We start from the raw sequence: 24,957 nt of genomic DNA, 5'->3' as shown, positions 1-24,957 counted from the left end.
AGTAACTCAATATGGCTTAGAAAAAAAAATCCACTCCTAGAAAATATTATTCAATGGCGTTCTATATAGAATAGGGTTCTTGGGCCTCATTATAAAATGCTGCGTAGAAACCACCCTACATTTGATCGTACGATAATTTCTCAAATGTCTGTAGGTGTGATTTAGAGAACGAATACCTCTCTGCCAGATGTAAAATGAATAAATTGCGAATGATCTTGAATGGCGGCTGAATGGTTTCAGATATCCACCTTGTAAATGGCATCTAATTAATGTCATTAACATTTAATAGAGCACCAGTCAATGTCCAAATGCTTTACTTGAGAAGGGCGAGCGGCAAGAATTGCTTAGATTTCCAAATACCACCAGTTTTATGACTCTCTGCCACAAGGAGAAGTGCGTACGTCTGCTTAGACCCTGATGGGCGCTAAGAACGTTTCCACATCAAAAAAAAAAAAACAACGTTTTTATGAATATGAATGTTGGCATGGATTTTAGCATATGCTGTGGGAACGTTTTATAAATGAGGCCCCTTGACTCAATTTTAAAGAGCCCTTTATGCCAAAAAGGTTCTATATAAGGTGAAAGTAAATAAGTTTCACATTAGCATGTTGCTAATGATGCAGTGCTCTAAAAGGCATACAAATGCATGATATGAAATTGGTTAGAGTAGTTTCCTAATGTAGCATAATGTTTACACACGTCGTGAAGCCAGTCTATGAATGCGTAACATGCTGTCTAAGTATGTAGCTCACTAGGTTTTGGAGCAGAGCTATAATTTTACAAGTCACAATGATTTTACAGGACAGACTGCTGACTATTTTGCCCTATTGTCCTTGCACACTATTAGTACATTCAAGATAATACCTTGTGTCGTGATGAACTCATGTTTGACTTCAAAAGCAGATGCGGTGCAATGAAGCCGGTAGTGAAGATGAGAACCAAATGTTTCCTTTTGATCTCGTCTTGGAAATTAAACCGTCAATAGAGACATTTTTGAGCATTTAAAACTCACCGCAATGATGACACAATTCAAGAAAAATGAGCATAAAGTTAAAACCCCAGCATCCATATTTCACGTTTCAATTGTGGCTGTTATTGACAGTACGTGAACAGCTATGTGTTCACAGATTATTTGAAAACTTTAGCTGGAAACAATGAAAAGAACCTGTTAATGAGCTGGTCTCTTAACATAGGTCTTTCCTCTTTCTATAAATATACTTCTGTATGCAAATAAATGTGTTACGATATCAGTACTGAAGATTAGCCATCCATTTTAATGACCGTATAAGCTAATCTAGGTCACTTAGTAAACGTAAAGCTAGTCAGTCAGTTCCACACAGGGTCTGTCAAAGCACACTCAACATCTCAGGGTTTGGAGGAAATCTGGCATTCATACAGTATGAGCGGTCAAAGAGTTGTAAATACACTACAGCAAATCTTTGAATAATATGTAAAGAATGTCATGTTCGTAGCAGTATATGTCCTTTCGATGTGCAATATAGCTTCAGTGACTGAAGACATGAATGTTAACGTTTATGAATGAAGGCTCGAATGTTATTTATCTGCTGCTATTGAGGAAAGGTTATAAAATATGAATATGTTGACAAAATGAGAGAAAAAAAATACTATTTGTTTTGTATGACATGTTAAAACCCAAGCAATAATGACTTACAATGCTGGTATTTAAAAACCAGAAACAGTAGGGAAACAATATCTAATGAGTTTTTTTATGTATACGACTGTGACAGTAGCTATCAAAATAAATCACAATAAAGGTTACTATTGATTAACAATATAATCTGCTGTGTGATCATCTGCACAAGTTTGCCTGATTTGTCCAGTCCATATTTGTAATTGTTTGGTTTTATGCGTAATTACGTTTTGGTAAGTTCTCAAAATGCAAAAATTAATGTCTTTGACAAATATATTATTATTAATATTCCTTGCCTGTTGCATATTTGATATAAAGATGTATTTTTTTTTATCACATCGAATATTATGTAATCCTACGACATTCCAGATGATGACATCACATAAGGATGTGTGCTGCAATACATTTAAAGAGAGAGAAGAAGTTAATTCGCTTTTCGACTGTAAATGAAGTTGACATTGAGGATCATCCAGGCAAGGACCGTGTGGCTTGACTCATTTGAATCCATGACCCTAGTTTGTGTAAACAGAGAATCGATTGGACACAGGAGATGCAATGAGAGGATTGGATTTTGTTATGCTGAAAGTCTGATTTTTCCCTCAGGCAATTTTCCACATTATCCAATGACATGTCCTCTTTACTAGGAAAGAAAAAATCAGTTGACTGTATTTCACTGAGCATCAGATACTTAAAGGGATAGTTCACCCAAAAATTCTGTCATATTTTAATCAACCATATTTTGTTCCGAAACCTGTATGAGTTTCCTTCTGCCGCTGAACACACAAAAAATATATTTTGAAGCATTTTGGCAATCAAACAGTTCCCATTGACTGCCACTAAAATCAACTGTTTGATTGCCAACATTCTTCAAAATATATATATTTTTTGTGTGTTCAGCAGCATAAAGAAACTCATACAGGTTGAAAACTGTCACTTTAAGGTGAACTATCACTTTAATGAACAAGTATTATTTTATATAAGAATAAGTATTTCTGTGCCACAAATCCCTCTCAAGCGAGTTCAAAGCCTTCATAATCCGAGCTACAAAATAAAGTACGCATAAGGTAATATGAAGCAGCTGTTGCAGTGAAAGTTCTTAACGGTGCAGTCTCAGTTCAGGTGTAGTCCCTCTACAGTTATTAGGTTTAATCTCTTATGTTATTCCTGATGAAGGAAGTCTGGTTTTGAGATTAGGATTATCCCTCTACCATGCTGGGCAGTGAAAACTATATGACGCACAGTTTCACAGACCAGTGAAGTAGATTAAATGCATGTTAGTAAATGCGTCAATGTGTTTCTCACTCGATCATGTATCTGATTTTTGTTTGCATTGAGTCTGCAAACAAAAGTGTTGAGTGTTTCATGGTGGCGTATATGGGTTGGTAAATTCCAATAAGGGTTGATCCACGGGCTGCGCTACTAACATTTTAATATGTCATTTGTTACAATTCAAATCATTTAGAGCTGCATTGTGTTTTAGAGAGGAAATTAAAAAAAACTTTGCGTTAAATCAGTTGCTAGCCATATAACTGGAAAATTCAGAAGGCAATTTCATTAATGCCATTTAAACAGTATGCTAACTTCAAAACAAAGTTAAAACACTCTGTGACTCACTGTGAAATTCCAATGAACCTGTCCATGAGCTACCCACATATTTATAGGATCATTCAGGATCCCCTATTTCAGTCCCCAACGTCTATGATGGTCAATCTGATATATATTGGTGATACAAGGAGACCATAGAAATCGGTAAACAGTCGGTAAAGCAGCTTCATAAAAAATACAGTTTAATATATACACTCACGTAAAGGATTATTAGGAACACCATACTAATACTGTGTTTGATCCCCTTTTGCCTTCAGAACTGCCTTAACTCGACGTGGCATTGATTCAACAAGGTGCTGAAAGCATTCTTTAGAAATATTGGCCCATATTGATAGGATAGCATCTTGAGTTGATGGAGATTTGTGGGATGCACATCCAGGGCACGAAGCTCCCGTTCCACCACATCCCAAAGATGCTCTATTGGGTTGAGATCTGGTGACTGTGGGGGCCATTTTAGTACAGAGAACTCATTGTCATGTTTAAGAAACCAATTTGAAATGATTCGAGCTTTGTGACGGTGCATTATCCTGAAGTAGCCATCAGAGGATGTGGACATGGTGCCCATAAAGGGGTGGACATGGTCAGAAACAATGCTCAGGTAGGCCGTGGCATTTAAATTGGCACTAAGGGGCCTAAAGTTTGCCAAGAAAACATCCCCCACACCATTACACCACCACCACCAGCCTGCACAGTGGTAACAAGGCATGATGGGTCCATGTTCTCATTCTGTTTACGCCAAATTCTGACTCTACCATCTGAATGTCTCAACAGAAATCGAGACTCATCAGACAAGGCAACATTTTTCCAGTCTTCAACTGTGTTTGGTGAGCTCTTGTAAACTGTAGCCTCTTTTTCCTATTTGTAGTGGAGATGAGTGGTACCCGGTGGGGTCTTCTGCTGTTGTAGCCCATCCGCCTCAAGGTTGTGTGTGTTGTGGCTTCACAAATGCTTTGCTGCATACCTTGGTTGTAGGGATGTGAATTTCTGCCAAAAATGGCATTCGAAAATCGAGGAGCAAAAGTCGATTATCGTTCGAAAATCGGAGAAAAAAAAAAAAACGCACTCACACAATAACAGAAAGGGAGGCTAATTCCATCTTTAGCGATTTATTAATTGAACAAGTGACATGTTTTCGTCATTTTTTTAACACAGAAGAATAATTGGAAGAAGAAAAAACTAAAAGCACAAAAAACGATTTTGCATCGACAAACCAGATGCTCGCTCGATCAAAAAATAATATCATGTAATAATGTTTTTATGCGAACCTGCCTTGTAACCGGCAACAGCCGACTTTTTAAACAAATTCGTTTCGATGAAGATAAACTATTCATAGCATAACGCTTATGTCATATTCTTGTTCAGAAAAATTAGCACGTCATCAACATGTTCTGGAAGGAGACGCGAGCGCAACCTGTTGACGATTAGTCCAGCCGCGGAGAACACCCGCGCGGATGGCACAGATGTCGCAGGCACACTCAAGTAGGAGATTGCTAACTTTTCCAGGCGGGGATATTTCTTCGCGTTGGCCTTCCACCATGTTATGGGATCAGCGTTCATTGGTGGGCATACTGTATCTTGGCAGTATTGCAAGAGTTCGGTTGTCGCTGTTGCTGTCTGCTCGATGTTATCCTCGCCAAACAAGACCGCAATCGCTGCAGCAGAGAGGGCGTCATTTTGTGGATTTTTAGCCGCCGGTGGTTCAGTAGGCATTTCTCCCGATTCCCGATTCAGTGCATTCACGACAGTGCTCTTCTTCTGTTGTTTGTTTACACTATGTTCAAAAAGCTGGTATCCTAGATCGCCCAGTAGTGGGTTTCATGCATGTTAGTGACACCTTGTGTCCCTAACAGGAAAATACCTTGCTCCGCGATCTGTGCCAGTAGGCGCTGCGTCAATTATGTTAAATACACATTGGAATTATTGCACGAAAATATAACGATATTCGAAAAAGCTATTTTATGATCGAAGTTCGAACGCATTTCGACTATTCGACCATTCGAAGATCGTGACTCATCCCTACTCGGTTGTAACGAGTGGGTATTTCAGTCAAAGTTGCTCTTCTATCAGCTTGAATCAGTCGGCCCATTCTCCTCTGACCTCTAGCATCAACAAGGCATTTTCGCCCACAGGACTGCCGCATACTGGATGTTTTTTCCCTTTTCACACCATTCTTTGTAAACCCTAGAAATGGTTGTGTGTGAAAATCCCAGTAACTGAGCAGATAGTGAAATACTCAGACAGACCCTTCTGGCACCAACAACCATGCCACGCTCAAAATTGCTTAAATCACCTTTCTTTCCCATTCTGACATTCAGTTTGGAGTTCAGGAGATTGTCTTGACCAGGACCACACCCCTAAATGCATTGAAGCAACTGCCATGTGATTGGTTGAGTAGATAATTGCATTAATGAGAAATTGAACAGGTGTTCCTAATAATCCTTTAGGTGAGTTTATATATATTAATTTGTCTGAATTTAAACTGCATTCTTGCACCGACTGTGTAGTGCTATTCATACACAAACTGCATTATGAAGATTAAAATGTCAAAATACAAGATAGCAGAGACTGCATTGCGGTTAACATCTCCACAGTCTGACATTTCCTGAGTGAGAAGTATTGACAGAAAACACATTCCCTCCAACCCTGATTACATAAAGCAGTTTCCGTTAATGATCTCTAGCGACACTGAACCACTATCACACTACTAAAAGTAGCCTATGCACTTTTTATGTATGCACATAGATTACATAATACAATTGCCAATATAGAACACGTTGTGTGCACTTTAAGTCCGCCTGTGGTGAAATTCATGTGGCAACACTATGAGTATTTTCTGAAACAATACAGGCTCAAAATCGCTGGTGTTTCTGACATCACAAACTACATTTTAACCAATACGATAAAGATAATATGTTATTGTCAATGAGTGGATCTCTGAGCTGGTGTGAGTGAGTAGAGGCCGGGCTAATTTGTATATTCATAGAACCGCATGGAATCTCAAACTGGCACTTGCAACTTCTTAAATCTGTTTAGTAGGTTTGATAATATAATTAATCTTTTAAATCAGTCTATGCAAGAGGGTAATCCATCAGCCGTAAGTTGAAGCGGGACCTGCCGAATATACATCTGAGGCGTCCAAAGACTTAATTTGTCCATTATTTATTTCTAAAGAAACACGACAGTGGTTAAAATTCTCCATTACCTTGTATCTTACATTACAGCCCAGTAGAAGCCATTTTTGTAAAAAAAATAGGCTAATGATTGCGTCATATCCACGCAACTTTATGTCGCACAATAGAAACATAACCGTATGGAGGAGAAGCTTGCAGGCAATCTTTTACTGTCTATGGGCCCATTGGGGGGACAGGCATAAAGTCAAGGGAGAAGCCCATAGATAGAGAGCCCATAAAAGCAACGCGACAAAATATTTCAACAATGTTTTTGAGGAATTAGATGATTCAGACTTGGTTTGGCTCAGCTAGCTAAAAGATTTACAACTGTCAGACTGTCATCACGCTCGGTTTGAGTCTGCGCAGTCGCTCAGACATCAGGCAGGAAGTGCAAAAATAGGGCTTTAGTCTTCTCCGTTGAAATCAATAGGGTCGCTGTGTCTATTTCTTTTACTGTGTATGGTCTAATGCATTGAGCCATGTTAGCGTTTCAGAACATCCTTGAGGAGGCGGGTTTCGTGACATCTTCGTGTAAAAAAGTCCCATTTGATTGGCTAGGCGCCAACCAATAAAACGATTCAGGGCCAGACATGCGCAGTAGCATTCCAACGCGTTTATTATTGTTTACGTCCTTGAAATGGTCTATATCGCGAAAAGAGTAGCAAAAGTCAAGGCGCGAAATTTAAATTTGCAGTGACAGATTCGAGAAGTTGCAAGTCACTAATTAGCCGCGTTTCCACTGCCGGGCCAGGTTCGAGCCGTGCTAGTGCGTGCCAAGGCCAGTCGCGTTTCCACTGTCAATTCCTGGGCTTGATCGGGGCTTACTCGGGGCCAACGGCCAGGATTTCTGGCCCGTCGAATACCTTGGGCCAGAGCGGGCCAGCTCAGATCTTTTACTTTCATACAAATGAGGCAAGGGTGTAGAGTTACATTCAAGCTATTTAAAGGCATGCACATTTTTTTTTTCAAGGAAAAAACATTTAAATATTACGTTTTTAGGGATGAAACGTGAGTTTTAAGGGATAAAATTGACTACATTGGGACTTCAATACACTTTAATTTCTGTCGCATTTAAATGCATTCGACTTGACCTGTGTGAGAAACCAAAAACAATATATCTCATTAATAGATAGATTGTCCATTATGCACACTTCAGAATTTCTCCAGAAGTAGTTGGTCATACACTTTTCACCAACTGTTTTATGAGTACTGTGAATTTGGACAAACTTCTTTTGTCACGTAGGCCTACTGTTTTTGCCTACTATAATAGGGAAATATGCGATTTTGTTTGCAGCCACCTTTTTTGTTACACAAACACAGTGAGGTCATGAGACAATGTAGCATAGATCCATGCATTTAAAACGTTTATCATTGAATTTTTCACTATACAGTAGCCCTATATACGGTGCAGTAAGCAAGTATTCCCAAACATCCTGCAGCCTGAGCAGCATGTTTCTTTCCCAGCATGCACCTGCCCTGCATAATCACTCCAGCAGCTGCTTCTTAATGCTGTGTTTGCACTGCTGTGCTCCAGCTGGCTTTCTAATGGTTATCCTCTGATAGCGTTACACCAGCCAAATGGCATCATGATGAAACCTGTCAACACTCAAGTAAGCTTCTGCACACCAGCAGCCAAGCTTTAAACCACTCTCTTAATTCGAATAGCTCAATGGCTAAATAGGATGTGTCACTCGTTGACCACCAGAGGAAAAGGAAAAAAAACAATGACGTTTCTTGTTGAGAGTTGAGTGAGAGTTATCCACGCTTTTTAAGATATCTCTATTTAAACATAAGATGCATAGTTGCAATACTTCCAACAGTTGCAAAAAGTTTTTAATGTCACATTGTTATCTAAGACAATATGAAATTAAAATTAAAAATAAATAAATAAATAAATAACAATGCTTTCCCAAATGCATTTCCAGCCCAGAAACATCACAGCTTCATAAAGTAGAACCAATATATCTTGGTAAGGAATAAACACAGTAATTTGTGGGTTCAGAAATTTCGATTTTAATGAAACATAACATGAATTGCAATATAACAAGTGAGCAAAAAAATTAATCCATTTGTTTTTCTTTCTATGAAAGCAATCAGAACTCACAGTACAATTTAAGGGGTTGACAAATTAAAGTCAAACATGGCAATATACAGTACAAATGTGACTTCAAATTACTATTAAAATGTGTGTGAGCTTTCAAGCAGCATGATAATAAAAAAATGTTACTAAAGTAACCAAAATTTCACAACCAGCCTTATTTTCAAATTAACAGGATATTAAATGAGAAAAGGTATAGGGAAAACCTTGATTTTATCCACTGGGAATTGATTAAATGGTGACAAAATGTTTTTGGGTTTGGTTTTTTTTGCACCACGAAAATGTATTTTAAAAATGAATGGGTTGAATTTTGGCATCAACACTAAAATTTGGTGCTGATTTGATATTGATTGATTAAAAATCCATATGAATGTAAAATCAAAATGTGGTGCAGTTAAATGTAAATGCATTTGGACACGCAAAACAAGCCTGTAGCGCATAAATCATTGGTCGAGCAACTAGACTCTTATTTTTTGGCTACTATGAGGCTGTGGTAAAGGGGCTTCACAATAATGTGCAGGTAGAGCGAGCTGTCAATGAGGTACTCGGACGCTCTACGCTGCAGGTCCGCTTCCAACAGGAAGTCTCCCGCCTCCTCAGTGCTCTGGTGGAAGTTGTATACATGACGGACCACCACCTTCCCCTGCTTGCGTGCCGAAACGATGACGGTCTTTTGAAAGCTGACGCCAGCAAAGTCCGGGCTGGAGGTGGCAGGTGTGACGATGATCCGCGGACGCCCCCCGTCGGTGCGAGTGGGCTGCAGGGACCCCTGCTCCGTGTAAGCGGATCGCACGCTGAGGGGAAGCCAGCGCGGAGAGAAAAGAGCGTTCCACGTCACTCGTTTGCTGGCGTCGTAACCGCTCGGCCCGAGTTGAGTCTGAAAGCTGAAGCTGCGGTCGTCCCGCGTGGGGTTGTTGATCACCCACGGGGCGCCCCATGCCGTCGACAGGTAGTTACGTGGCGTGAAGAGGCTGCAGTTAACGTCGAAGTACTTCGCGAGCTGGACGGGTGAGGCTGAGTGGAACTGGAAGGCCAGGAAGAGAAGATCGCGTACGGATTCGTAATATTTCAACATCAGAGAAGACTTCTTCTGTAGGTGGAACAAATGTTGAGGTGGTATCATGGCGTAACGTATCGCTTTGAGTGCGTTCTCGGCCGTCTCACTTGAAGGCTGGTTCTGGTTGATCCAGGCTTCCAGAGCTTCGTACAGCTCCAGTTCGCTCTGGAGAACCAGGTCTGAGCGCTGCAGCAAAGACAGCATCAGTTCTGGGCTCACGGAGCTCCACTCGGCGCTCTGGAGAACCGACGACAGGTTCCAGGACAGGTACTGCAGGCAGCTGTTCTGCAGGCTCACGTCCCCGATCTGCGTGGCGTATTGGTACCAGGCCACCACGTGACCCGTGGGCGAGTCGCTGGACAGGTGCTGGGCCATGTATTGGGTGAGGCCCTGCTGGAGGTCCCACACATGATACTTGCTGGCGAGCTTGTGTAAAGGGATGGCCTGGTTCAGACGCAGTGTGATGTCACCACAGTACAAGTACCTGCAGGGAAAGAGGTCGGGCTGTGAAATCAACGTTGCCATTGATGTTTTCCTAGAGATAACTTTCATCACTCTGAAACTTTACCTCCAAAACCTGTGCAGAATGATAACATGACATAACACAACTGAATGCTGTACGAAATGGTGCACTAAAACACCCCATTCCAAACATTTATTTCCATCTAGAGGTGCATACATTTTTGGGATGTGCTGGAGGAGACTTTACAGAGTGCTGGACTCTTGCATTGTCAATACAAGATCTTGACCGAAAATTGATGCACCTCTTGATGTTGGATGTTATATCCATCAAGAGGTGCATGCATTTTTGGTCAAGATCTTTTGGTCAAGAATTTAAGGTCTGGAGTTGCCAATTCATGTGTGAAAATTATTCTTCATGAATAATAATGATAATAATACATGAATAATGTATTATTGAATCACATGAATAATAATTCGTCACTCCCAACCATTCTTTCACAATTTGATCCTGATGAATCATTGTCATCCTGGAATATGGCCATGATGCGTCTTCCTACAGTACATGGTTGTTTACGAAATTAAAAGCTACACACTCCATCAGTTAGCGTTAGAAGAACTGATACCAAACGTACCATATGCTTGAAACATAATAATGATCCAAGCATAGACTCTTATGGTGTGTTGTGTTCACACCGAAGGCGAATTTAATTATTTGCGCAAGTAGATTACATACAAAGTCAATGCAAATAGACGCATTATAGAATTGGGCGACGCGTTTGCCACAAATGTCTTCCGCGCAAGTTGAAAAATTTTAACTTGAGCGAATGTTCAAGCGTCTAACTAGACGCAATAGATGCGTGTTTGACGCTCTATTCGCGTTCGGTGTGAACACACCATTAGGCATTTGCCAATTTAAATCCAAACAGCGACTTTTTTTGGCCGGGCAATATATATCATATAGTGACGCTTTTGACATTTCGTCTAAATCCAAAGCACATGGCACCTTTTAGCTTCAATATAACATGAGCTTTGTTCTGTTATGAGCTTTGTTCGGTTATGGGTAGGTTTATGTCTGGGGTAGGGTAAGGGTTAGACCACTAGGAGGCGCTTTCTGGCCCATATAAATCTGCGTCTCATTATGCTAAAGGGTGCCATGTGCGTTGGATGTAGACAAAATGTCAAAATCGACAGTATATGACGCCTTTGGATGAGACCGGGATCAGCATGCTGGCGTAAGTCGTGAGAATAAATTGTTAATTCATGGGCACGATATACATATTTTTTCCAGCATGTCATGTGCAGGGCTCTGTACATTTATCTGAGGCCTAGATGTAGGTAAAACCTGAAAAATATTCATGATCTTTCACCACTGTGTCCTTTTGACTGTCCCTCTAATATGTGTACATTGGTTGCATTAGTTTTATCTCTAATTTTGTCATAAAATTCACTATAATAGTAGGCTATACGTATCAATGTATGTTACGGCTTGAATTATACATTTTAATATGGACCCCAGGAAGACTGACATTAGCTTTGTGGAAAGTGAGGTTGAAATACTTTATTTAATTTTCTCTGCAAATGCGTTTTGTGGAAAATCTATAAAGAAATCAAATAAATTAAATAATTTTGTTGAAAATCTACAATATGAAATAACATAAAATTTCAAGTAAAAATGTATTTTAAAAAAATACATTAAAAAATAAATTAAAATGTGTTTTATTGGGAAAGTACAATATAGAAAATGTAAAATTAAATAAAAAAATACTAGTTTTTTATTACTTTTAAATGAATGAATGAAGTACTTCATAGTACAAATAAACAAGAGAAAGTGAATCTAAAAAAATGAGATCATTACAAGAGCAATACATTACTATCTACCAAAGTCAACTAAAAGGCAAACACATTACATCATAGACTTTTTCCCAGAAACCCCATTTGCCCCAAATTAGTGGACTGTTATGGCTTATTGATTATAGATTTAGGCTTGTAACTAAAAGGTTTTATAGATTCAAGGTTTAAGCATGGGCCCCTCAACCACGTGTTGCTCCAAAAGAATTGTAAATCAGTTTGTATAATACTGCTAAATGACTAATTATTAATGAATCACTCACCTAATGAACTTATCAAAGACAGCTGCACAGTCTGGCGTCTCTCTGAGGACCATAGCGGTGGAGTTACGGGTCTGTAGGAGCTCTTCAAACACGTCGCTCTGTAGGGTCAACACCAGCGAGTGGACCTGCATCACCTTCACCTCGTCCGTGTTCACGGTCTGGACGCGCAGGCTCACATCACTGCCGTTTCCCTGGGTCAGCAGGGCCTCCATGCGCTGCACCAGCACCATTGAATGGTTCAGTGTGGTAGCGCTGTTCTCCAACACCACATCTGGCTTCAACGCTGCTGAAGGACAGAAATGCGGTATTTGTGAACCGATTGGGGCAACAAACAAGAACAATCCATATTATGAGGGGTTTAGATGATCTTGCATGCATTTGCACTCCATATTTCATCAGTTTTTGAATAATCTCTCATAGATTCACATCTGTAGGCATTTCTTCTTGTATGTCATTTATGGTGGAACTGGTTTTATGAATTTTCCCTCCATCACTATTTGGCTCTAAACTGTGAATTTTCCTCCTTTCAGAATCATGTAATATTAAGTATGAGAGCAATAGTATTGCATTTCAGCTTGCAAGGGCACTATTGGTGTCAAAGAGCCCAGGAAAAACATGCAAGCCTGAATACAAAACCACAAGCAAGACCTTGTTAATGAAAGGCTTTGAATGCTGCTCGCTGCTCTTCAAGTCATGTGACACATTCAGTCGCGCCTGACACTTTGATCAGTTCGGTCGTTTGAAAGCTTCTGCATTTCCTGTAAAGATGGTGACTTCTCATTTAACTGCAACTGAACTGTGAAACCTTGTGTCTGGACATTTAAAGAAAGATTTTACAGATGTTTAGGAGCTTTTTGTGTTAAATATCAAAACCGTGGTGAGGAAAAAGTATCATCTCTCATAACATATGTGAAAAATATATGGCTATTTCGTTAAAAAAATCCATGATCTTACCTCCTCCACACAGCGCAACACAAAGGTTGGCCAGGCAGAACACCGCAGGAACGATTCGTCCGGAGTTCACCATGTCTCGTCCTGTGTTTAACGCCGTCCTTCTTTCTTCTGGATGCCTTTTTTTCACCCCAATCTCTCTCTCAGTATGTGCTGCCCAGGCTCCCTGTCCCACACTCTTTATGTAGGACGTTGGCACATCGCTGAGCATCTCTCAGCCTCATGAAGCCCATTGATTGGTGGAACTCCGGCTGGGCCGTTGCCATGACGACCGCTTTGATTGTGAGTTTCTCCTCTTTCAATGTTGCATGATATCGATCTGTGGCACTGGGCCGCGTGTTTGGACTGAAGTGGGCGTCTGGAGTGGGATGCGCTCTACTCTTACTATTAGCTCAAATAAAGGAATATACTGGAAAATGAATATTATTGCAAATTGTTCACAATGTGTGATTGCACAGAGGATATCTATTTAGTAACATCTTAAAACACTAATTTGCACTCTTTCTATGCAATTTAGTAGATTGATACAACTAAAATCAAAAGGGAAAGCATTAAAAAGAAACATATTCGGTATTTTGTAACAAACTAAAATGTTTTGTAGTTTTAAAATAAAAGAAAATTCAATGCAAATTACCACCATAATGACATGGTTTGTTTAGGTGTAATATGGGAGTAATAATGTGATCAGCTAGAGGAGTTAATTCAGTAGTTGGAGTTTGTAGAGAAGTTTTGAAGGTCGTTACAGTGATCAGTGACACAGGCCCTGTTTACACGAGAACGCTCGCGGGTGAAAACGTAAAAATATTTTATCGGATGTGCCTTTCGTTTACACGGCAACGGCGTTTTTGAGGCTCAAAAACGCAAAAAAAGTGAAACCACCACGCTCCAGAGTGGAAATCTTAAAAACGCTCCACCGCCGCGTTCGCGTGTAAACGGTAAAAACGCAAAAGTCTGCTTGACGGTGAAAGTTGTACGCAGGCGCGTGGACTTGGTGTTGTTGTAGTATGCACTCCTAGCCGCCTGCGTCTCCATTTGTACGCGGATTTCCCACACAAAACGCTCGTCTAAACGCAGAATAAAAAAAGATGACGCAACGCCACTTTTGCGTTTTCTCTTCAGAATCGTTTTCGTGTAAACATGGCCTAAAGCATGGACAAGAATCGCAGATAGGCTACCGAGAGAGCCGGACAAGTTTGAATATTATCACGCATGTGGAAATATGCAGAGCGATCGCCTTTCGAATGATAAAGTAGTTGTTAAAGATGACAGCCAAACTTTTAACCTGTTTAGAAACAAGACACTTTTATTAATATTCACTGAGGAATTGATTTGGCCAGATTTGTTTTTGAACCATTAAGAAGAATTTTTGTTTTACTGCTGATAAATTTAAGAAGATTTGATGTAAACCACTCTTTAATATCCGATGAACAATCTGAGAGGAAAGATAGGAAAATGATGAATAAAAAATAAAAGAGGACCCAAAACTGAGCCCTGCAGAACACCTGTATTGACGTATGAAAGCTTTGAAACTGCTCCAGCTGTATAAACAGAGTATGACCCGTAAAATAAGATCAAAACCCAGTCAGAAGGGTATCAATGATTCAAACAGAAGGGTATCTATGATTCAAAATCCAATCTCGAGAACACTATGATATGGATAGAATCCAGATTGAAATTGCTTGTACAAACTATTAACAGAAAGATGATCCCATACCTGGGCTGCAACAATCCATTCCAGTATTTTAGAAAGAAACAGTAGATTTGAAATAGGGTGAAAATGATTAAAGTTACTTGAATCAGCCTGAACAAGACTGAACAACACCAGAAACAAGCGACGAGTGTATAATATCAGTAATTAAAGAATAGAGAGAAGATAAGCAGGCTTTAACCAGGTACATTGGAATAGGATCCAACTGACAACTGATAAGCCTTCATCATCAGAGTCACTTTGAGTATTAAAGGAACAGACGCATGTGAAATCACTGTACATTATATAAAAGTGTGAACATTTTATTTTTGCCATTTATACAGTCATGCTACAATCCACTTGTAAATATTTCACAGCAAAATATGACATTGTTGACCAGCAGAGGTAGCATAAATGTATAGAATAACTAAATATACATATAGACATGATAGAACACTATACAATACAAAGAGTAGAGTATCATGTGGAGGTCCTGGATGCCCTGTTCTGTTCATGTTTGTCTCTCTGCTGCTGCTTCATCTGTCTGTACAGCTGCACCGCTCTCTCCCGCTCCTCCTCCATTATCCTCTTCCTCGCCATAGAGGGCTTGGCTACCGACACAGGACTGTGACCCAGGAGGGAGTTCAGGAGAAGACCTTTGGGCGCCCCCTTGAGGTCAAATCACGATGGGAATTATGAATTGTGAACAAAATAGATTTTAATTAACATCTCTAGAGGGAGTAGATGCATTAATCTCTTACCTGGGGTTTAACTGTGGCTTTCCTTGGTTTAACACTCAGTAATGGAGGCGCCATGGCAACCTCTCCGAATGCTACCTCATCTAAGAGAACCAGACATGATGCTCAGGGTACATTTGGACATTTGATGAGATTGCTAAATTTATATTTATATATATACATACCTTTAAACATCTCCTCCTCTTCACGATCCTCCTGCTTGTTTAACTTCTTTCTCTGATGCCGAAGTTTCTCTTTATTGAGCCTAAAATAAAGCTAAATAAACTTTAACCCACTATGGCAGTATTTGACTATAATCTTTTTTTATAGAGAAACTTTGCAACAAGCAAGTCAAGGGTGTGCAGAGTGACAAGCGTTTTGCATGATTATTTAACCCTCTGGGGTTGTTCGTTTCAGAGTCACACTCGGGGTGTTCGGGTCCAAATGGACCCAAAGGCTGGGATTCATATTTTAAAAAAAAAAATCATGATTTTTTTTTTTTTACTCCTTTTTTATAATATTTTTTTCTTTTCTTTTTTGGTGTTTTGAGAAAATGTCAAAAAAAATAAATAAATAAATTATGATTAGTATTAATGCAATAATTATGACAAAATTTCCCCCCATTGAACATAATAGAAATTTTTTTTTTTTTAAATATGTAAGTGAATGCAAAATGTTTTTCTGGGAACACAAAGGTTCCGTGAGCAAAACGCAAAAGGTTTTGCAAGCGAACGTAACGTGCAATATTTGGGTAACACTTTACTTAAAGTCTTTATGTGTGATGCAGTATAAAGGATATTCATAATATATGTTACAATGCATTATATCCTTTCCTAAAAGTTAACATGCATTATAAATAATTTTGCTGATTCTGTAATTGTCTGTCATGTTATTTTTTTCCATCACCGTGTCCCTTTAAAGACTGTATCAACGTCCCTACTTTGCAGTTTGAGTGTTAATCAGTAATGTGTGTCAAACTAACCAATTCTTTTTAGTAGATTTCTTTTCCTCCGTCTTCTCTACTTCTTCTTTTAGCTCGACCTCCGGCTGTCGGTCTAGTTGGTTGTTCGTGAGGAAGAGGACATGTTCAGTCTCTTGGGTCATGCGGTTGATGTAAGCTTTCTCTGACTCTTGTCGTCCTCTGCGGAAGTGTGGGACAGGAATATCTCCTGAGAGCAGCTTTGGCTTAGAGGCTAAAACAAGAGATATTTATGAACACACAGCAAGATGTCCCATCTTCCGCTGCCCTTGCCACTGGCCGTGTCCTTGAGCAATATTTGTGGGTCACTAGCTTGTCTGCAGACAGAACCCAGACAGCAGAGGGTGATGCCGCCCACCCTCAATCAATTTTCAACCAACGGGCAAATTGCATGTAATTGTTTTAAAATAATTCTAATCTTGCATAAATGGGTTGCAATTATGTGCAGTGACAAAAACATATATATTGCATGTTTAAAAGTTCAGTGTGAGATTATTTGAAACAACTGCTTCAAAAAAAAAAACACTATTGGAATTTGGCCCTCTAGGCATACTGGCAATAATTCATATTGACGTATCATTAAGGTGATGAACAAACTTCAAGCTTCTAATGAATGATATCATATATTAATTTTTATTTGCCATCCTTCCATTCTAATATATTTTGTAAAAGTTGTGTAGGCACCTTTTCCCTTTTTCTTTGAGCCTTGTTTCATCATCTCTTTGCTCTTCATGATGTCACGCAAACGACGAGGAATCTGCTGGAGGTGATCGTCAGATGCAGGGTCAGCATGTTTATTTGACTTCTTTGCACTAATAAAAGACAAGAAACTTAGATTAGATATATCAACACCTATCAAATGAGTAAACTTGTATTGAACACAATGGGGCTATAAAGACAAAGAAACAAAATAGTTTTTTTTTAATACTGCTTAGTTCATTGAGATTTGATTAAAAGCAAAAGATATATAAGAAATACCTACAATTGATATTTAAACCATTTAGTATATAAGATGAATATAATTTCAGAACTATGCTTATATACAAGGGTCCCACAACCTAAATACATTTCTTTTAGACACTGATATTAATGACTATAAAGGTGGCGTTTCAGGTTTTGAACAAAGCCTTTTCAAACACACACAGTGGATATTAATACATGACGTTAAGCCAGTGTAATAAGAAATCCTGAAAGATGCAAAGTTACACACTTATACCAGAATTAATTACGCTATGTACTGGGAAATCTCTTAACCATTTTGTCAAACCATATATGATATAACGTTATTTGGTTTAAATTAAGCAATATTTCTACATTCTACGTGTTAATTTTGGTTATTTTTATCAGTTGAAATCAATATCCAGACACCCACTGAAACACTGGCGACACTGAAGAAGCATTAAACTTCTGATTTACCTGAAATGCTTCTCATTCTTCTGTTGTTTGAGTTGTTTTTCTGTTTTCATCGTGTATTTTTATGTTTTATCCCAGTTGACTGTTAACTCGTGTGTTGTGTTCTTCCTCCTGCTCGTCTTCCTCTGCGATGCGGAGATCAGTGGCACATCAGCGCGTTACTGCCACTCACTGGATGATGTGTGAACTACTCACTCCGACCGCGAGGGTTCTGACTCCTGACTCCTGAGGTAAATTATAATCAGTCAAAAACAAAATTTTTTGGGATTATTACCATTATGTCAGTACTAACTTCCAAGGTAAGTATCTAAAGTTCATGTACGTATTTCTCCTACGTTTATTTCCTTTGTGTTCCCCTGTTTATGGCTGTGGCGACTACTCAGGAGGATGGCCACTGTTATTAATTTATTCTCATAATTATTTACATAATGTTACAGACAGCTAACATAAATTTCACTATTTCATGTACAAAACTTGTCAATAAGAGACACCTCTGTTTTATTCCCTTCTGAATCGCCGTGGCAAGAACTGTATTGTCAATGGGGGGAAACTAATATTATTGTTATAGTGTGTTAGATACGGGTTCTGTCTTTGTTGACCTATCATTCTGGACTTCTCCAAATCACGTATTCCCTCTTTACTTTATTTCTGCTACTGTTCTTTATTCTTGCCTTTCCTTCTGTAGTTCAAACACATTCGTTAGAAATCAGGATTCTGAACATATAGTTTCAGTTTATCATCATGTGGTGCTCTCTTATTTGCGAAGTTTAAAGGGTTAGTTCACCCAAAAATGAAAATTAAGTCATAAATTACTCACCCCCATGCTGTACCGACCCCGTAAGACCTTCGTTCGTCTTCGGAACACAAATGAAGATACTTTTGATTAAATTTGAGAGCTGGATCACTACATAGGCTGCCTAATTGAAAAACTTGACGGCCCAGAAAGTCAATGAAGAAAATGTTTAAATATTCCATGTGGCAACAGTGGCTCAACTATGTTTATCAAGCGACGCGAATACTTTTTGTGCGAACAAACAAACAAAAATAACTACTTTATTCGACTATTCCTTTTCTTCCTTATAGGCCTGAGACGAGTTCTAGATATTTCCTCGACGCATGCGTGGGAATTGCGATTTCTTTCAACTACTTCAGTTCAGTTCTCGTGCATGCGTCGTGGAAATCTCTTGACCGATTTGGCTAAAAGTTAAGCTAAAAGTCATGTAGTGTCGATTTAGGATTACAAAGATTTGGAATATACAATGATATATTTAATTAATGTGATCTGGGAAAAATTGGCCTAAATATCTTAAACAATTTTTTTTATATATAGGCTTTCATGTTTTCAAATATAGCCTATGGGTAATAAATAAGCAAATATTTGACTGAAATTCTGTAATTGTAAATATTGGATATAAAACAAAGTGTTTTTCAGGCAATATAGGCTATACTGTATGTAGTAAAATTAAAAAATCACCACAAAATTGGTTTAATAAACCGGATTCCACTTTTCCCATTACATTAGTTTTATTTTCCAAAGCCTACTGTATACACTCAAAACTCAGGCTCATTTTAACAGCCTCTCAAAACCAGCTGACTAAACCTTTCCATGAGCTGGGGACACCCGGATGACCCTCAGTCTCCACCTGGGGGAACAACACACTCTTTGAGTCCAGAGAGCGGACAGAGGGATTGTTGACACATTCAGAATGGCCTGACTCACCGTTTCCTGAGAAAGCTCCACTCCCAGGTACCCACAGTGACCTGCCAGCATAGCAGCCTCTTTGTGACCTGTTTACATGCTTGTTCCACAAATATACTGTATTTTTATACTGTATTTAAAAATGCATAACTGATTTCCTGGATTTTTTTTTCCAGCTGAACTGGCTGTCGTTCAGAAAAGGTCACGTCTTTGTGGTCAGGTGGGGCAGAGAAGAAACAAATGCTTCAATAACATGTGAATAGACCTAAATAGGGATTATTCCTATGCTCTCTTCAAAATAATTTATGACATAACTCTGGGGCACATTCCAGGAGAGGTCACCCATCACGTTGGGGAAGCACCGGTGAGGAAGAGGACACAAACACCATAAGGGATCATCCAATTTCACCCATGCTAATCCAAGTTTGGCATGGGTTTTTACGACTGGTGGAGCACTTGTGAGAGTGATATGTCTGGGTGGTGGTGTATTTAGACATACTGGTGTATGGTTTTAAACATTCAGAACGTATATTACGTGACTAATATTGTTATCCACACGCAGAAGGAGGAAACCGTGAAAGAGAGGCGCTCACTACCCTACGTCTGTGATGTTTGTGCCAAAGAGAAAGATTCCTCCACAAATCTGAAATTTTCTGAAATGGACATCTGATGATTGTTTAAGAGGTCTATTAAAGGTACATTTCTAAACGAAAAAAAAAAAAAACTAGACAAAGATGTTTCGTGACATCTCCTGTCTCTTAACGTAATCTCAGACAGCATTGAGTCATGGACAGCAAGATACTTGCACAGTGACAGTATGAGTCACTGTTAACAGTAAATCAAGAAAAATGATGTTTTGTCTAAAAATATACATGTGAACATTCCACTTCACTGAACAATCTTAGCTCAAACAAAACTGTTGGATATTTACTGCCAGCTCAGCGTCTTCTCAGGGAATCACAGAAGTGCTCTGGAAATGAATCTTTCAGAACAAGAAGATAGTCACGCACACACACACACATCAGTCCACATTTTCCAGTTTTTAGACATAAGAAAGGAAAATATGTTTTTACGAGTTACTGTAGATATTGCAACTAGTTTATAATAAGTATAAAAGTATACAAACATGAAACAAATCAAATCTACTAGAGCCCGTTATTTTGAGATTTAGACTGGGACCTCTAGTGGCGCAGAATTTGCTCACTTCACCTTTAACTTCTGAAGGACCTCATATCCATTCTGAATTTAGATATCCACAGGAATGCTTTAACCGAGTCAGTTTTGCTTGCTGCGCAAATAATAAATAAACCCCAATGCCAGCAGCTATACATTTAAATAGATTCCTTATCACTGGCAGTGGCTTCCTTTCATAAAATTATTTTATTTCTAAAATAATCTTGAGCTAATATTTACCAATTCTAAAGAAGGCACTTGTGGTGAATGAGAGCACAAGATGAGCCTTAGCTCAGGATTAAGCCTCCAGATACCACACGGCTCCAAAACGGATGAAACTTGCCGCTGACGCAAATCCTGAGAGACCGTGTGCGATCCAAGACATCGCCACATATTTCCCTCCTCCATTTTTCTCTCTCTTTTAACAGGACTTCTCAGAAGTGAATGCAATGTGTCATTATGTGTTACAATAGAGCTTCCTTAAATAGCGTCATCATGCATCTTTGTATGTGTATGGATACAGTGGCCACAAAAAGTGGACACTAAAGTCACAATTAAGAATGTTTAAATGTCTTTGAATTAATACTAAAAATTTTCAAAATACATTGCACATACACATTTCAGTGGGAAAAATGACACAAAATGGAGATATGCATATGCAGATGTTCAAAATGAAGATAAAAAATAGTGGACACTTTGGTTGTCAAAGTTTGTGGAACATGTTCATGTGAACTTAAGGGGGACTGACATAAAATTATACACACACACACAAAATTCAAAAATTTGGCAAACTGATCTCATGAAGTAGCGTGTGTATGACACGCCAATTCATATTTCATGTTGAATTTGGACAAAATGGAAAAAAGAAAAAAAGCTCTAGTGTCATTTGTTTGCACAAACCATTTGGTTTGAAAATGTGTGTCTAATGCAGTAAAATTGTGACACTTTTAAGTGTGGCTTACCACAATAAGTGTCTAAAAGTGTCTAAATAATTTTTGGGGCCACTGTATGCTGTTGATTTACATGTAATGTACGTGTCTTTAAGAGGAAGTGATGATTACCGAACATTGGAGGCTGCCATTGCCATTGATTGATATCTTGCTATAAAGGTAATTGACCACTCCATTATTCAGCATACTCAGAGGCACCAGGAAGGTTATTGGTAATAAATAGTTGTTGTCACTGTGTGAGGTCTTGGGGAAATGATACCTCTGTGTGTGTCCTCTCTCACATTTACATGCACTCATATTCACATTCCAGGTTTCATACAGACTGTGCAGAGGCCCTGGAGCCAGGATGTCTTGACCAGAGCCTCATGTCCACTGTCCAGTGTCCACTGTTCCTGCCTAGGATAGGCCAAAGCCAACCGCAGGGAGAGAGAGAGAGAAAAAATGTGCATCAGCAGAATGAAAAGAGATGCAATGAAAGTGGGAGGATTTACACAACATCACCATAGAATCACAGCAGAAATTACACACTTCACCCTCGAGTGTGTAATTTCTGTGCCGCACCAAACAGAATTGTAAAAACAATGACAGTTTTGAAACAGTTTTCCCTGTCTGCCCTAGAAAAAAAATACCTGTGCCTTTCTATTATTGCTGTTTGGGTTTTACCTCTTGGCAACCTTTATATACTCAAGCATGATTCGTCAGCAGGAGGAAGGGGCTTTATCCAGCTACAGTAGTTTTCTGAATGTACTCTTCACAGTGAGCATTGGCCAATTCACCACCTTACAATTATGGTCTGTGGGAACACGTTTCTTAAAATTCAACAAGTGGGGTACGTAATGGCGCTGTGGATAAGACACGTGCCTTTGGTGTGAGCGACTAGGGTTTGAATCCACTGTGAGACACCAATGTGTCCTTGAGCAAGACACTTAACCCCTAGTTGCTCCAGAGGCGTGTGACCTCTGACAAATATAGCAATTGTAAGTCGCTTTGGACAAAAGTGTCAGCTAAATGAATAAATGTAAGTGTAATTTGACCAGGTCAGATCTCTACACTTCGGTGAAGCATCCATTTCCAAAATGAATACACTTGTTCTGTTCAAACCTCAATAATCAGTATATGGGGTGTGTGCCGACAGTGATGTGGAAAGCCTGACTTCGGCCTTATAAGGGGATGTGCCAGAGAGTAAATTAGTAGTGGCACATTTCCATGAGCAAATTGGACTTAAAAGGCTTTTTTGTCTTACAGAATGGTTCCTTTAATGCCATCTAGATATTGCTTTAACCGCCGTGATTGCATGGCAAGTAATTCTTGTACAATTTTCTAGATAGAATGGACTCCACTAACAAATCTTACCCCACTTCCAATAAATTATAGGATTAATGGTAGTTGTCCGTGGGTAACGTGATGCTACAGGAGTGGTTGGGACAGAGTAAGAAGTAGAACAATCAGACTTATTGTCCTATACTGTGCTTGCAGGGGTGGGAACATTTCTTGTTTAACTAACCTTATTATCTAAATTATTTATTTAAAGGATAACCTGAGTATCAGGTAATGTTCCAACCTGTCAATTACAATAATTCATTTATAATAAACACAGCTTGGATTTAAGATCAGAATAAAGTGATTATTTGTATTGTAAACATTCATATATTCATTATTTATTTGATTTGTTTTACATACAGTAAGCATTTTAATCAAAATCTTACAATCTAAAAGATGCTGGGTTGCTTAAACCCAAAGTTGGGTCAAATATGGACAAACCCAACTGTTGGGTTAAAAAATTAAATATAATGCTTAAAGGAGTAGTTCACTTTAAAAAAAAAAAACGTCTGGTGTTGTTTAAAGCGCTTTGAAGCTGCCCTGAAACTAACATTTGGTCCTTGAACCATTTGAAGCCCAATGAAGTCCATTATATGGAGAAAATCCTGGAATGTTTTCATCAAAAACCTTAATTTCTTTTCGACTGAAGAAAGAAAGACATGGACATCTTGGATGACATGGGAGTGAGTAAATTATCAGCAAAAGTTTTTTAAAAGTGAACTACTCTTTAACTAAACAGTTGGGTTTGTCCATATTTGACCCAACTTTGGGTTTAAACAACCCAGTATTTTTTACAGTGTACCAGCCAGCCACCTGTAGTTCCATCATACAAAGAGGCTCATAAACCTTGTGTGGGCAAACCCTGACCTAAATTGGTTATCTATATTGAGCAGGGAGTCATTGTTATATTTGTACAGCTAGAATGACTCCGGAAATATTTTCATCCTTGTTCTTACACTTGCTCACTATAAACAGACTACTTTTCCATATAAAGTTTCTGTATTTCACACATGATTGCCCATGATCCTACGTCCTGTTATTGTACAACTCCAGACATGCAAGATGTCATGTAGGAATGCACTTTACGACAACACCAAAAAAGAGAGAGGTGGAAAAGATACGGTCGGGATGTACTTCCTATTGGGACAATTAACGAGAGAATGTGCGTGTGACCAGAGAATGCCACAGTTTAAGCAACTGACAGAAGTGAATTGTCAAAACATACAAGCAGTTCAGAATAGAAACACTGACCAGACTTGCAGGTTCCAGCACCTGAACATAACAATCTAAATCACCCATCTCTGCTAAAGCGAGAGAGTGCCACGGGGAACAATAACAAAACCGCAGAAGCTGAAGAGCTAAATCAGGACACACACCACTAGACAAATACACCACCAGCCCTACAAATTTGGTTAATCATTTTGTAATTGAAACCACAAAATAGCGACTTCAGCCCAACTGTATATATTTCGGTCAAACACCCATGATGTTGTAGAAAGTGAATATGGGTTGTACCAGACAGACTGCTGCATGACTCACGGTTACAAATACAAAACAAACATTAAGACACAAGAATAAAACAAGTCAAAGCTTTGCTCCACCCCTTCAATTTCTCCATAGATTGTTGAGTGTTACTCGCAGTGAATCAGACGTCCAGGTGCTCTTTAGATGGCCAGACACGCCACTTGAGGGTCAGGAGTGTGACAAAGTGCCGAACTTTGTTATAGAGGCAGTGCCAGGATTGCTCCATCTGTCTGGCATGTGTCAAAAATGACAAGAACCAGTGGAGTCCCAGCAGAAAGACACGACTCAAGCCAGAGTCAACAACCGGCCTGGAAGAACATGAAAGCTCCTACTTGAGCACTTTTGCAACAGACTGTAAATGTCATAAATA

At 39.1% G+C, this 24,957-nt stretch overlaps 2 protein-coding genes across 3 annotated transcripts; both read right to left on the bottom strand.

Annotated features, from left to right (window-relative positions):
* Positions 1-8,415: 8,415 nt before the first annotated feature.
* On the bottom strand, positions 8,416-13,452 carry btbd17b (BTB domain containing 17b). Of its 2 annotated transcripts, none has more exons than XM_039662747.2 (3): positions 13,109-13,452; positions 12,155-12,440; positions 8,416-10,065 (listed from the first exon to the last, which is right to left on the bottom strand). In XM_039662747.2, the coding sequence occupies exons 1-3, from the start codon at positions 13,314-13,316 to the stop codon at positions 8,991-8,993; spliced, it is 1,569 nt and encodes a 522-aa protein (XP_039518681.2). In that variant the 5' UTR covers positions 13,317-13,452; the 3' UTR covers positions 8,416-8,990. The 2 variants fall into 2 exon arrangements, with proteins under 2 accessions (XP_039518681.2, XP_039518682.2); XM_039662748.2 differs by having other exon boundaries at positions 12,155-12,437.
* A 1,638-nt stretch (positions 13,453-15,090) lies between these two features.
* Positions 15,091-18,084, bottom strand: ccdc137 (coiled-coil domain containing 137). The gene is made up of 6 exons (XM_039662789.2): positions 17,925-18,084; positions 17,193-17,320; positions 16,512-16,722; positions 15,715-15,794; positions 15,554-15,633; positions 15,091-15,461 (listed from the first exon to the last, which is right to left on the bottom strand). The coding sequence occupies exons 1-6, from the start codon at positions 17,972-17,974 to the stop codon at positions 15,273-15,275; spliced, it is 738 nt and encodes a 245-aa protein (XP_039518723.2). The 5' UTR covers positions 17,975-18,084; the 3' UTR covers positions 15,091-15,272.
* Between the last annotated feature and the right edge of the window lie 6,873 nt (positions 18,085-24,957).

This window comes from Pimephales promelas, chromosome 3, assembly GCF_988280905.1.
Source record: "Pimephales promelas chromosome 3, fPimPro1.hap1.1, whole genome shotgun sequence".
Classification (NCBI taxonomy): Eukaryota; Metazoa; Chordata; class Actinopteri; order Cypriniformes; family Leuciscidae; genus Pimephales; species Pimephales promelas.
Note: the sequence above shows the minus strand (reverse complement) of the source record. Positions and strands in the feature narration are given on the sequence as shown.